Genomic DNA, 16,295 nt, shown 5'->3' with positions numbered 1-16,295 from the left:
ATGATTATTGACTCTTATGATTATTTGTTTGGATGTCGTGTCAAACAGACAAATTTTTCTAGAAGGAAGCAGATCTGGCAAAGGATCAGCGACGCTGTTAGTGCCCAGGGTCCAGGAAAAAAGGATGTCGATCAGCTGAAGAAGCGTTACAACGACATTAAACGCTTCGCCAAAGCTAAATTGGCCAGAGAGAAAAATTCGGCACGTGCTACCGGAGGTGGACCAGCATATGTGGCAGACCTCAATGACTATGAGCAGAAGCTTGTTCAGCGTCTGGGACCGGAGATCATCACTGGCATAACGGATGATTGTGACAGTGATTTAAGAGGTAAATGTACAACATAGTTGACGTAAATGTTCTTTTTAAAGTTATGATAGGTTATTGTCTCCAATATATATTTCTTTAAAATAACATTATCTGACTTCTTACGCTTCAGTATCCTATATGCCATCTAGGCCCCAAATACTGTAATCATTTATGTCGCATATATGTATAAGGTATTGTACAAGCCATTTAGGCCCCAAATACTGTAATAATTTATCTCGCATATATGTATAAGGGATTGTACAAGCCATTTAGGCCCGAAATACTGTAATAATTTATCTCGCATATATGTATAAGGGATTGTACAAGCCATTTAGGCCCCAAATACTGTAATCATTTATGTCTCATATATGTATAAGGGATTGTACAATAATAGTATTGTTATACTGCCTTTTTTTTAATGGTCTAACGGAACTAAAGATTTGTTGATTATTACTATAGTGATCCCTAAAGATAACACCCATGTGTTTATTTTCAAACCAGTATTGCATAGAAACCTTAAAGAGATAATGACAATAGAAATAATGTAATTTGAAACTATTAAAATAATATTGTATGTCCGACATTAATCATGAGACTAACCCCAGATCACATGCCTTCTTAAATTTCTGATCTATTGACTTCCATGTTGCGTTATTTCACTATAGAATATTATTGTTAGCATCTTTCAAAATTGTTCTCCGCTTTATAAACATACATTTTTCAGATATAGCTATGCACATAGTTGACGCAGTCACATGAACCATCTATGTGCATCAACCAATGATCATTTACTGTGCCTGTATAGATTTGCTTTTCCTCAAAGTATAAAAATCCAATGAATGCAAAAACATAATACATTTAAATATTTTTAAAAATGCATTTTCTTATGCAATTTGTAAAGGTAATTATTTTTTTTCATGTCCCTTTAAAGGGCCACTAAACCCAAAATCTTTTAATAATGATTCGGATAGAGAATTGAAATTTAAACAACATATTACTTCAATTTTCTAGATATTCTTAGTTGAAGAAAAATAAATACACATGTTGAGCCAATCACACGAGGCTTCTTTGTGCATCAATCAAATGCTTTTCAACAAAGAATATCTATAGAATAAAACAAATTAGATAATATAAGTAAATTATAAAGATGTTTATAACTGCATTCTCTTTCCAAATCATAAAAAAAGGTGGTTGGCATGTCCCTTTAATGATTGAGCCTGCATTCACTGCTGTAATTATTATTATTAACAGTTTTAACTTTCAGTTTCAAATATAAATAAAAATAAACCTAATTTTTTTTTTATTTTTTTTTTTTTTAAGCAATGCCAACAACAGCAGAGCCTGTGAGGAGTAACGAGGTGCCCACTTGTTCTACTTCTTCTTCTGCGGTTTCGAGACCACCCGGTGCAGCTGTTTCAAGACCTTCGGACAGTTTTACACATGGACAATTTATACGCTCATCATCTAATGTTACACACACAACTTCCTCGGCGGACACACTTCCGGATCTAAGGACCAGCACTCCACAAACTGGTGTTGGTAGAGCAACTGGTAAGTACTTTACAAATGAATAATTTCAATGTTGTGTGTTTTATCTCTTTTATCTCTCTTTTTTTTTTTTGTAATTTTTTTTTTTAAATGTCAAATGTCATTATTGACATATTCTATTTCGAGATCTTGTACATATTTTTTTAAATGAGGATTCTTGTAGAGCATGCATGCTATTTTAATCAACTTTCAATTTTTTTTAAAATTTATCATTATTTTCTTTTTGAGAATTGATCATAGAACTACATAAGAAAGCTGATAGAAATTCCATGCAATATATCTTATTCTCAAAAAGATTATTTTTGCTTCAGTGTCCAGTTAATTGCAAAATACATTTCCATTAATAATTTCGAATATATCGTTACATTGACAAAAAAGCATTTTATTTATTTATTTTTATGTTATTTATTTTTTTATAGGTGATTTGGGACGTCTTTTCCAGAGATTGACTGGACATTCATCTCCATTATTTGATGGTATGTATCACATATGTATATATATATATAATATAACTTAAATTGGTGTATGACGGTTGTATCTGCTCTCTCCTTCTATTCTATTTCTGCAAGTGTTTTTATAACATTTTATTTTTATTTACTAACAATTTGTTATGTCTTGATCTAGAAGAAGAAAACTCATCAAGGGAGATCACTATCAATCTCATGCCGATAGTGGAAAATCCCATTCAAGATGAACCACCAGGAGGGCATGATGGAAGTGAGACTCCGGATATTCTTGAAGATTTGGGAGATGCGCAACCGGATGAAATTCACACACCAGAAAACATTGAGGAACCTGTTGAAACACAGGCACCACCAATTGAACTGCAAACAGGTGGTGTAAATATTGACAATACACCGGCAGAAGGACAATTTGGCGATGTTGCATTGAGGGAAATGTTGACACTGGCAAGGCAATACAGAGAGGACCACAGAGAAATGCTGAATATTATTAACACTAATATTGAACGCTGGGCTGCTCTGTCAGAAAAAAATGTGGAAATCGAAAGGCAAAGGAATGAGATAGAGATGCAGAAATTACAGCTGCAAAGAGAGATGTTCCAGTGGCAGAGGCAGATGGATGAAGAGAAAAACCATTCATATGTGTTTATATGTATTAGAATTTATTTTGGTTTACAATTGTTATTTGGTTTCTAAACATTTCCTTTTTTTTCAGATGTGTTTATATGTATAACAAGTTACTTTGGTTTACAATTGTTAATATATAATGTTTAAAGATTATAATTTTGTAATAAAATAATTTATTTTGCCATTATTTTCTATATGCCACTATTCTTTTAACAAATCTTGAATGCAAAAATATATTATAAAGGTTAAGAAAATAAGTGCTAAGAGTAAGCCCTTAAGGTATTTATTTGAATATGGGAAAACCTAGTAGCTGTTAAAAATAGAGGTTAGAATAAAACAAATAAAATTAGCAAGTCTTTTTTAACTCAAAAATCCAATCTGATAACATAAAGCACTGTTGAATATACTGTCGCTTGTTACAGCTACAATTCAATGACACAATACAATGAATTAGCATCAGCTATGGAGGGATTACATTACAATAATCACATATGTAAAAGAGTGAGAGCAGCTGTAGACACTAGTGTGATGTCACAAAGACAATGTATTACCTATAATATATTGTCTGTAATAACTTTGATCATAAACTTTATTTATTTGAAACCTTTGATAATTGAAGATCAACAACTGTTATGTATTTAACTGTTTATCATGAGTGATTTTTAATAACCTTAACTCTTAAAAAAAAATGGAGACAAGTTAATAAAGAAAGTTTTTTATTGATCAACTGAAACTTTAATCCTCAAACACAAAATATTGTTCTGAAACCATGTCCCTTGTTGCATTTCCACGCCTATTAGCTTGTTCGACACATATTTCTTCTGGTAAATCATCAGTATCTATTGGATCTTCATCTTCTAATGGACAGCCTCTTTTAATTGCAATATTGTGCAGTATGCAGCAAACCAATATAATTTTGGCAACTTTCTCTGGTGCATACTGCATAGCACCACCAGAACGATCAAGACATCGAAACCGCATTTTCAAAAGACCGAAAGTCCTCTCAATAATCCCCCTGGTAGATCGGTGAGCTTCATTGAAACGTACTTGACTTCTGGTCTGTGGGTTGTTATAGGGAGTCAACAGCCATTCTGTACATGAGTACCCTCCATCTCCTAATAGAAGATATAATAAATATAAATATTAATATAAGAATAATTATAAAGATTCAGAACTATACAATACAATTAAACTATACAGATTACAGTCGACAAATTGGGCGCAATTTTGGTACATTGAAATGAGAGACATATTAGACGCCAGTTATGCTTACCTAGAAGCCATCCGTCAGGCATATTTCCCTCCTCGAACTTCCGGTATAACCCAGTCTGCCTTAAAATGTAAGAATCATGACAGGATCCAGGAAAGTTAGAACGGACACTGATAATCCTCATGTGGGGGTCACAGACCATCTGGACATTCAAGGAATGGAAATGCTTTCGATTCCTATAGATCTCCTCACGAGCTTGAAGTGGTCTTACAGCAACATGGGTACAGTCTATGGCACCTAGGACATTGGGCATCCCAGCCATCCTATAGAAATTTGACTTGATAGATTGCCATTCTTCAGGGGTAGATGGCAAACAAACATATCGATGAAAAATAACCATCATAGCCCCTATTACTTTGGATAAGTGGCGTGAAAAAGCAGATTGACTCATTCCAATAATGACGCTAGAAACTGCCTGAAAGGAGCCTGTTGCAAAAAAATGCAATGCCGCTAATAGTTTGAGAAGTCCCGGAATAGCTTGTGAACGAGCAGTCATCGGCTCCAAATGATCTTCAATCTCTCGATACAGGTGTAATATCGATTCACGATCAAGCCGGAATCTTTGTATGATCTCTCGGTCAGAAAGGCCGTGCAAACCAACCCGTGGAAGGAATACACGGGGGACTCGAACTCTCCTTCTTCTAACCAATCGATTAGCTACATTTCCAGTATTCTGTCTTCTAGCCCGGATTCGCATCAAACGGAGAATAAACAAAAACAGAATTCTCTCCATAGCTGCTGAAATGAACAATGTAAGTACAATGCTGATATTACTGCCTTTTATATATGTCTAGACTGGCGTCTAGAGTGACTTTCCTATTGTTTTGTACCTTGCCCGCCACCTAAAAGGTGGCGAGGCAAAAATAACGAGGTGGGAGCGGAAATTGACGCGAGCGGACAAATAGATTTTTTAGTACATTCGTTTTTGGCGAGTTGGTGGTCAAATGTGTCTAATTACAGTAAAAAATGGAGAGGTAGCGAGGTATGGCGGATAAGTACGCTCGCAATTTTAAAGATGCGAGTTTTTACATAATTGACGGCTTTGTACATATCAGTTTGCGAGTTTGGGCGCGAGATTTGTTGCGGGTAGCTCGCTGACTGCTTAGTACATGGAGCCCTATAACTAAATGAGACCATACATTAGTGTGCAGTACAGAGGCAAGCTGCTAAATTAGTGGGTGTAAAGTTTGAGTAAACACAATACAAAAACAATCCTTTGCTGTGAAAGAGTAAAAAACACTAAACCACATTCATTAAATTATAATTTTCACTAACAGAATCCTTTTCAGTAAAATCTTACTTTAATAAGATGTGGGTGAAACATTGCTCTCTCTGCCTCTCTCTTCCTGCTCTGTAAGGATTCAGGAAGTGACAGTGGCACATTCCACTGCACTTAGAGGGGAAGAACAGAACTCTCTTTTTCACTTTAGCAAAGCTAGCAGGTTCACAGGACAGCAACAAAATATATGAAAGTTGTTTTTTCCCGTTTTTGTTTTGTTTTATATGATTTAACATCCAGCCCCAACCCTAAGTTCCACTTACTAATGCCTCTCACTGGATTGGTTCAGCCCAAATAGGACTGCCTCAAATAAGCAGTTAATGGGCCATGCAATGATCTTAACCACTTTCATCCAGTAGATGGCGCAGCATGTTGTGTAATGGTGGGCAGACCTGCTTGTGCCTCTCCATTGCACAACATGTAGCTGTGAAAAAAAAAAATGCTGGGGGAAAAAAATACAATTTTTTTTTATTTTTTTAAAGTCAATAAAAAAAATATATTTTTGCCCATATGAGAGGTGAAGCACTGCCTCACCTGCCTCTAGTGACTGCACATCACTGCGATGTGGGGGGCTGGCGGTTTAGGGGTTAATACATTTATTTAGTTGCGGTGGGCTCCGGGAGCGGCGGGATAGGGGTTAATAACTTTATGTAGGTGTAGGGGGCGGCAGATTAGGGGTTAATAAGTATAATGTAGGTGGCGGCGGGGGCAGATTAGGGGTGTTTAGACTCGGGGTACATGTTAGGTGTAAACATAACTTTTATTCTCCAATAGGAATCAATGAGAACATGAACTTTCGCTGCTTTCAGACTCCCATTGATTCATATGGCATCCTCCGCTGGGCCGGAATAGTGGCAAGCGTACCTGGTAGGTATTTGTTTAAGTTAGTTTATAGCGATGTGGGGGGCTGGCGGTTTAGGGGTTAATATGTTTAGTAAATGGTAGTGATGTGGGAGGCCAGAGGTTTAGGGGTTAATAACTTTATTAGAGTTGCGGTGGGCTCCGGGAGCGGAGGGATAGGGGTTAATACATTTAGTTAGTTGCAGCGGTGTCGGGGAGCGGCGGAATAGGGGTTAATACGTTTATTAGAGTTGCGGTGGGCTCCGGGAGCGGAAGGATAGGGGTTAATAACTTTATTTCGTTGCGGTGTGGTCCGGGACCGGCAGGATAGGGGTTAAACATTTTAGTATAGTGGCGGTGTTTCGTGACAGGATATAAATAAAACTGTGAAAAAGCCGAAGAGCAGCGAGATCGATGACTGTTAGTTAACAACAGTCCGATGCTCATCGCCCCGTACTTGGTGCGCGGCTTTTTGACAGCTTTTTACATAAATATGGAGAGCGTATTCAGGTCCTCGGCCGCAATGTTAGGCGAGCGTATTGGTGACGTTGAATGCAAGTAAGTTGACAGCTTGATAAGAAGGCCACAATATCTCATACATTTTACACTCTGCAGCTGGTATAAGTTATTGAAAATACATTAAGGGGAAAACATTCTATTAATGGCACTAGCTAATTAACAGAAGAACAGCACAGAGGTGTCAGGTTACAAATCCCTTTATTTTAGAACATGGGGATCAAAAAGAACACAACGTTTCGGGGCGGTCCCCTTAATCATGTGATGTCATAGTACAGCCTTTCAATTTCCTTTATAGCATTAACAATTCATGTGTTTAATTACTCAATTAATTAATTTACTATGCTGGTAAAGGCTGTCAAGTTTAAAAAAAGTCATAAAAGACCACTTGTCATATAGAAAAAATTCCTACAAACTCTATGTATATACAATTAAATTAAAAAAGGCTCACAAAGTAACTAGTTACATAATTACAACCATTGTCTGATTTTCTTGTTACATTAGCCAAAACTGACAAAGTGATGATACATTGTAACAATCTTAATGCTTCAACCAGCAACCAACTTTGCAATGATCATGATCATCAATACTCAAATAGCAACTTATTGAATTTCTCATGAATATTAAAGAGGAACTCTCATAAAACCAAAGAGCCTCAAGGGAATTTCAATAAAAAACTGACCAATCAATCTCTTTATTAAGTCCCTTTGGTTCTAAGGTGTCTAATTTAAATATCCAAAAGACCTTGCGCTGTTTTAATAGCAAATCTCTATTGCCCCCACATCTTGGAATATCAATTTTCTCAATTACCTGAAATCGCAATTGATTGATTTGATGTCCAAATTCCAAGAAATGTGCTGCTACAGGTGCTTTAATGTTCCCGCATCTTATGTTGCTCTTATGTTCGGTTATCCTATCCTTGATACGCCTAGACGTCTCACCGACATAGCCACGCCCACAAGGGCATTTAATCAGATAGACAACATAAGATGCGAGACATGTGTAGTGGCCATTATGTTTACATTTATGTCCTGTTAGGGGATGAGTGAAATAAGAACTCTTAATTATTGAGCTGCAATTAATGCAGCCAAGGCATGGAAAGCATCCAACATTTTTATCACTAATATAAGTTTGTTTAGAGATTTTCCTAGCGCCAATATCAGCTCTGATTAGTGTATCCCTTAAGTTCTTATTCCTCTTAAATGCTGGCATAGGTGGAGACTTAAATTCCTCAATATCTTTCATACATTGACCCAATAGATGCCAATGTTTGCGTATTATTCTTGTTATCTGGTTACTCTCCTGACAGTATTGAGAGACAAAAGTCAATCGCTTATCCTTTTGCTTGGTACTCCTTTTAGTAGTAAGATTTTCCTTAGGTATAGCGAATACCTCTGAAGTGACTTTGTCAATCAAACTGTCAGGATAACCACGTGCCAAGAATTTAGACCCCATTTCTTTTAATCTAAGGGGAACCATATTGTCATCAGAGACAATCTTCCTAACTCTTAATAATGGACTACGTGGTAATGATGCTATAAGTGGTTGCTGGTGAGCACTGTCAAATTTCAAAAGACTGTTCCTGTCTGTTTCCTTCTGATAAATGTCTGTACAGAAACCATTACCTTGTTTCCTTACCGATACATCCAAAAAATCTATTTTACTTTCAGACCAAGTTAATTTAAATTTAATATAGGTGGTTGATCTGTTGAGTTCATCCACAAATGATACCAGGGCTCCAACGTCGCCAACCCAAACACTGAAGATATCGTCGATGTAGCGCCACAAGGCGGCGCCACACCGACGAAATTCCTCATTCTCAAATATAAATTTTTCCTCAAAGGAATTCATAAACAAATTGGCATAATTGGGTGCGAAGTTGGAGCCCATGGCTGTCCCCTGCAGTTGCAAGAAAAAAGAATCCTCAAATAGAAAGTAGTTGTTAAACAACACAATCCCTAGTAATTGCATAAGAAAATGGATTTGTCCTTCAGTATACAAGCCACTGGTATACAATACTGTTCTAGTAGCCCCCAAGCCACTCTCATGGGTGATAGAAGTATAAAGACTGGTGACGTCTAGAGAGTATAGAATAAACTTATCAGTGTACATCTGCAAATTACCCAACTTATACAAGAAATCACCAGTATCCTTAATGAAAGTGCTGGACTGTTCTACATGTGGGCGTAGAATTTTATCTAGGAAAACTGCAATCTTAGAAAAAATTGAACCAGTCCCTGCTACAATAGGCCGACCAGGTGGCTTATTGAGGGATTTGTGTATTTTTGGTAGTGCATAGAAAACAGGTGTTATAGGGTCCTGCACTATCAAAAATTTTGCCGTATCTTTATTAATAACACCATATTTCAATGCATTATCAACTACAACTTTAATCTCTTTTGCAATCTTTAACACAGGGTTAAATTCAATTCTCTTATACACTTTATCATCATTTAATTGTGAATAAATCTCACTCCTGTAGTCCTGTAAATTTAACACCACAGTGGCACCGCCCTTGTCCGCTGCTTTTAGGACAATCTCATGTCTATTGCTCAATCCTTTAAGGGCTTGATGTTCCACAGTGGTGAAATTTACAGGACCCACCTTTCTGGACATGCATGGTTTCTGTAACTTATTTCTTAATTTGGCAACATCATTGAGGACCAAGTTCTCAAAAGTCTCAATCCCATAGTGTGTATTACTTGGAAAGAAGGAACTCTTATTATATAGTCCAAGTCTCTTGATGTTTAAACCAGTATTAGGACAGACAGTAGAAACCTCACCTCCTGTTGTCTTGCCAAATTTGTTATGTCAATGTTTGAGTCTCACCATCCTAAAAAACCTGTGTAGGTCTTGATATAGTGTGAAAAAGTCACAAGATTTGGTCGGGCAAAATGACAGTCCTTTTTGTAATACCTTGTGCTCTGTCTCCGTTAATACCTGGTCAGAGATGTTCACCACTAGGTTTCCTTCTTCTTCCGACCGGTCCGTCGCGGTAAAGAGACCACTCTTGTCTTTTTCCCCTTGTCGCCTCCTTGGATGATGTTTTCTCCCCCTCCGTCGGTACCGGAATCCGTTCCCTCCTGGGAAAAAGCTGATGATTCGGAGCTACTGCTGGCGTCTCCCGCATGTCTTTGGCGTCTCACGTGACCGGAAGTGGTCCGGCGTTCCTTTCCGAATGGATCGTAGACCCAGCGATACACACGTCCGGAACTATAGTCCTGTTCATCGCGGATGAATTTGGTTCTTTTACGTTCTTCAGTCGTCTTACGGAGTTCCACTGTGTGTGTCTTATTCTCGGCTAGCATCTTCTCCCATACCTCGGCTTTTAATGAACTACCGAGCTCAGCTTCCACTTTGGTGGTGGAGTCCTTTAATTCGTTAATCTCTTGTTGTAAGTATTCTACTGTTAGAACCAGAATATCGAGGGAACATTTGTTCAAGATGTATTCAAACTTGCGGCAATACTCTTTATTATCCCTTAGGAGAGTGGGACGGGTATGCATTCGTAAACCCCTCAGGATTCTTTTTACCCGATAATATTCAGCAAGCTAATTAACCTCATAAAGGAGTCAAATGCATGCAACTCCCAAACTTAACATGACGAGAGCCAATAAGGAATGCAGTCACACGTATTGTCCTAATCAGAAGCTACAAACAAGTCTTTATTTATTATCTTTGAGTAGGTTAAACCTAGAGTTAGCAATGAGGATACCATTTAGAGTCAGAATGTCCCTTTAAGGGACAAGTTGCCACCCTCCCTGGCAGGGCTAAACATTAGTGCAGCCGGTTTTGGATAGAAAAATTCACCCCTCCCTAGATTTATTCTTACACTTATTTGCATCTTGTGAAAAATGAATGTTTGATTTCTCTGAAGAAAGCATTGAAACCCAGCACGTCAGTTGATTATGTTCATCAGCTAGATTAATGAGAGCATCAAAATCATTCTGCAAACAAAAAAGCAAAACAATCTGTAGGTTTAAAAACAAGCTGTCATTAATAGGTAAAAGAATGAAAAACTCTTCAAAGCTTTTGTGTAACGTTTATTAATATTTTTGCAATAAAAACAAATGACCAAAACGTGACGTATATGGTAATTTAGCAAATAAGACTACAAGTATTTAACTCAAGGCACATTAATCTTTAAGTAAATAAAATAATTTAAAATAAAAATCCGTAAGGTGATATTATCCTGTGTCATATCAGTGTTTACATTATATCACCATGAAGTGTCTATTTGTTAATATTGGGGTGACTGTTAGGTGACTCAATCTAATATATATTACATTTATTTATCCAAAACACTAAATGTTCTGATCTAAAAATATCATGCATATTGCACCTCTCTCTAAAAGAAAGTTTTGTATATTTGTGTTATACAATAAAGTGGGCACCAACCGATAGAAGAGTTGAATGATTAGGTACAGATTAACGAGAATAACTAATATTGTATAAATGGTTTGGTGCTCTGTGAAAACAAGTTTATTTCAGGGTAAAAATGACTAAGATTAAAGAAGATAAAATACACTGATCAATTATTTTGTCTCAGTCCCAATGCAATTAGAAAATGTTACTTTTGTTTGCAATCATATTTTTTCGGCATATAAGACACTAAACTAATCAAGAGAAGCAGAATTTGACTTACTGTGTGCAGCAATAAGACGTTAGCTGCTGCAGAATTAAGGAACAATGTTAGTGGTACAGACTAGTTCGCTGCTTGTAGAAATTAAAAAGTGGAAAACTTTCAAGAGACCAAGACATTTAAATAAATAAAAAAAATAGCTTAGTAAGAGCCATAGAAGTAAAGACGCTGCCAGGGGAATGTGTTAAAGCCTTAAATCAGGAAATAAGTATATTTTAAAGCATATCCCATTTAACCACCAAAGATTTAGGATGCACACAACTTCACCGCTGGAAACTTTGGCATATAATGACATGCAGGGCAAAGTGTCGTCTTATATGCAGATAAACACAACCACCAATTTGGTGGCATTTTAACACATTTCAAATTGAGCTGTAAATTTAATAACAAAGTTTCACTTGTATTCCCTTTTAGTAGCAAACACTTTGTGCCGCTTTTTATGTAATTTTATTAGCAGTTTTTTTTATTTATTTTTTAAATCAATGATTGCAGCTTATGGCTCATATTTTACCAGTTTAGCAAATTAATTATGACTAAAGACTTACATATAAATGCCAACACAGGTTGCTAAGAATTGTATTAAACATTGGATAGAAACTACCATTAGGGGTAACTGTCCAAAATGTTAAAGGGACATGAAACACAAATTTTTTCTTTCATGATTTAGAAAGAGCATGTGATTTTACACAACTTTCTAATGTACTTCTATTATCTAATAAGCTTAATTCTCTTGATATTCTTTGCTGAAAAGCATATCTAGATATGCTCTGTAGCTGCTGATTGGTTGCTGCACATAGATGCCTTGTGTGATTGGCTCACACATATGCATTGCTATTTCTTCAACAATGGATATCTAAAGAATGAAGCAAATGCAATAATATAAGTCAATTGGAATGTTATTTAAAATTGTATTCTCTACCTGAATCATGAAAGAAAATGGTTTGGTTTAGTGTCCCTTTAAAACAAAGGACTATGCTACTTAAATATTTATTGAGTTATTTTCCGGTGTCCCTTAGCTAGACATAAAAAGAATGTTTAATGCAAAGATAAAATACTCTAATTCACTAGTGTGTGCATTATTTATCTTCAGTAACTTTGTGTTTAATACTTAATAAAGAGGTTAGACATTTAGATACATTTCAGTTCAGGAGCCACAAGCATTCTGGCATCTGAGAAGGAAATCGTCTGTGATTGGTGGATACACAGGTCTGACGCTCCTGACTAGCTCATTACCGTATGTTTAAATCATAGCTAACTAGGCTCAGAAATGTAAATATTACATACATAAGTGTGTCATTGTTTGTATTAGAATGTCCTTTTATGACAAAATTATACAACATGATAAAGATGAATGAAAGTACCATCAGGAAACAGCACATTAACCTTTAAAAGATATCACAATTGTATTTGATAATGAACAATGATAGAAATGTTTTAGCCATGATTCTTATAGACTGGTTTACAATTTATATCACGTTAGGACAAAAGCTGAGTCTTAAAGGGACACTGAACTCACATTTTTTATTTTGTGATTCAGATAGAGCATGACATTTTAAGCAATTTTACTTTGAGGACTCGTTATGTGTATGATCCATCTATTGTAATATGGCTTGGGACTCAAACCTTATTTCTGATGAAAATGCTAGAAAACAAATCCAGATGCAACGCTGCCCCAAAGGCTATGGTTGATTGGCCCATTCACAGAAAGCAAATTAAGGAAACAACCTCAAATGGTCCTTTTAGCCACATTCCTATGCATAGATGCCTATCACATAGGTTGTAAACAACACCATATATACATACAGTAGAGTTCATGATGTTTATTTTACTATAACACAAAAATAAAATCACTCTTTCACAAGCTTTTCAAACCTTCAGGAGCTAAAAATAACTATGGAATCGAATTTTACTCCAGGCTTCCATCTTTTTTTGAATCATTACAAAAATTCTCAATAATATTAAAGTAATTTTGACCACTCCAGCTCTTGTTAAAACAAAGTCTAAATTCTTTAGATATAAAAATAACTTGCATGAAAGGCTCTTCAGATCAAAACACAGCAAAAGTGGCAGATTTTAACATGGTGAAACTGATTAAATACTATACATATTTAATAAAGAGTATTCACTATTCATTACTAGTAAACGTTATATGAAAACATTATGTAACACTATTATCTCTTGGTATTAACCATGATCATTTTCACTTAAGAGTTGGTAAAAATGTTTGAGATGAAACGATAATGTTGACGTGTTTCCGCAAGATTTCTTATAAACTAATAACAAATTGTATACAGCTAAAGTTTAAAGTCATCTTCATGAAAGACCATAACTTAAAATCTAAAAGAAATTAAAACTAAAAATGTGTCCAGGCAGAAAATGATGCGGAACCTCTTCCAAATCTAATGGATACGGTGTTGTCACCTGTAGGTTATAGATGCAGAAGGCAAAAATGGCTAAGTACTGCTGCAGTGTTTCAAAGGAAGATGTTCTGATCTTAAAGAGACACCACAGTACCATTGCTTGCTTTTAATTGTGTGTTCAAACCTCACAAAAAGGGTTAAACACACAAAGACTGCAGTGGAGTATGTCTGGACCTTGATACTCCGGGCTAACCTGGATCAATACTTGGAATGAAACTTGATTTATACAATGTTTTGAATGAAGCTGATAGACTTCAGATCTACCTTTACCTGTGTTGCCACTTTATTATTTATATTATCTTTTTTCTTTAATAAAGCTCGAAAAAAAAACACAAAGACCAATCAGACAATTGCTGCCCCAGCTGGAGAGGTAACCAGCAACAATATACGCATGTAGCCGCAAATCACCTGCTGTGCGCCTGGCCCTGAACATTAACTCTACGTTTAACACCCGGCTTTGTGTGTGAAAAACAGTTACAAGAAAGCATCTTTGCTGAAATGTATTTATTACTGAACTATTAAGTCTATATAAACATCTCATTAGCTTTCAGTTATCATTTGCAATTCACAGTACACAATATTATAAATCCTAAATCAAGTTCTTTAAGGTTTAAAAAAAAAAAGAAGCTAAATAATATAATATTGCAAAAATACTGGAAATATAGGTTCCTCGTGCTATTTTAGTTTAAAGAATAGGAAGTGACCTGTTCAAGTGAGCACTCTTCTATTTGTAATATCAGATAAGGCAATAAGTTAAGACTCTAGTTGGTAGTCAGGGGTTAAACCCATACCAAACATAATTTTAGAAGAACAACTGCCTAGCTGATAATTCCTCTAATTGTAGCGTTATTCGCCTAGCAAACTATATGCTACCCAGCATGCAAATTATACACTGCAATTAACACAAATTATACAAATATTCCTATTAATTGTTGGACTGACAACTGATTTTAAAACAGTGTAAAAATGATAATGAATTAATTTCATGATACATTTTTAAAATTGAATTTAAGACTTGCTGATCTATATCATGTAAATGTTCAGCTAATCTCTGCTAAGGAAGGCAGACATTATACAGTTCACACCACTTGTAATTAATACACCTGTTGAAATGATTAAAATTACAATAGATATATATATATGAATTTTCAAAACTTAAGTGGATGTGTGGGGTGCATGCACGGCTTGCACGCTCATTACCACAATGTCAGTGCACTCACAAATATGTGGTATACGCGCAATATGTGGGACACTAGGGCATTGCTGGAAGCGCTAGCTTGTAAACTGATCTTGCAGAAAACACTACCACTAATACAATAAGTTAAATGGTTAGTGCTCAATATATTCAAAACAGCATAAAAATAAAATTGTTTATAAAAATCGTCATTTGCCCCCTAAAGTTTGCATATTCAGATTGTAAAAAATAGCAGAGCGTTGTAATATTTACATACAGTGCAAAACAGAGTATTTGTTCTGTAGTATAGAAGATAAATACCTTGTGTTGAAACGTCGACTGAATTGACAAACATTGTCTATTTTGTGTAACGTTATTTACAGGACATTGAAAGTATTTACATTTCATTACTAGGCTATACAGTCATCCAACACTATGGAGAATACATAAAATAAGTACAGCTTGTATCAATATATGAAGAAGATCTCTTCCAACATGCGGCTTTCTTCAGGGTCCTCAGTTGGTGGAACGCCTGGGCTGATAGGACGTCTGAAGAACTTACGACTGGTCCTTGGGGGCGGGCTAAGATCAAATACCTCTCGGTGCTCAAGTGGCTGCCTCTGGACAGATATAGGACTTATTGCATCTAGCATGTCTATGAGCGATGTTTCATATCTAAAAGAAAAGTATAGGACTTATTAACATACAACAATAAAATAATGTAAGTACACACACTGCTTCATAAATGAAAGGTAAAAAAAAATCTAATGAAAATAAAACTTGTTGCATAAATATTTTATAGGGAACACAAGAGTGAGGGAATTAAAGTAATCAGAACCGGCTTCTACTGATCCTCCTATTTGTAATTATCAAGAAACTGTACATGTAATAACAGTTTGTATCACCAGAAGACCTATAACTTATTCCCCTATTTCAGTGTTTTTTCCTGCTATGGCCATGGTGTTTGTATGACATTAGGAGGACAATGTACTCAAGTTGATAAGATTTCTTTGTATTCAAAGATGCAACAGTAACATCCATTCATTTGGGAAATTAATTTCTGCTACTATAGCCAATACTGCAGTATGGCACTCCCTGTGTAGTCAGCGTTTCATCAGGCATAAACAGATATTTCAAATGACAAAATAAGTGTAAAGGAACTATTTGTAAATGTTAAGTGGAGAAAAAAGAAATCACAGTACAATGTCCCT

The 16,295-nt window shown here is 35.8% G+C and overlaps 1 protein-coding gene across 1 annotated transcript in view; it reads right to left on the bottom strand.

Annotated features, from left to right (window-relative positions):
• Positions 1–10,870: 10,870 nt before the first annotated feature.
• Positions 10,871–16,295, bottom strand: part of KIAA1328 (KIAA1328 ortholog) — a 791,949-nt gene continuing 786,524 nt past the window's right edge. The window contains exon 11 of the mRNA XM_053701048.1: positions 10,871–15,759. Within this exon, the coding sequence (XP_053557023.1) occupies positions 15,552–15,759 (208 nt within the window). The 3' untranslated portion in view covers positions 10,871–15,551. The remainder of the gene's footprint in view (positions 15,760–16,295) is intronic.

This window comes from Bombina bombina, chromosome 2 (assembly GCF_027579735.1).
Source record: "Bombina bombina isolate aBomBom1 chromosome 2, aBomBom1.pri, whole genome shotgun sequence".
Lineage (NCBI taxonomy): Eukaryota > Metazoa > Chordata > Amphibia > Anura > Bombinatoridae > Bombina > Bombina bombina.
Note: the sequence above shows the minus strand (reverse complement) of the source record. Positions and strands in the feature narration are given on the sequence as shown.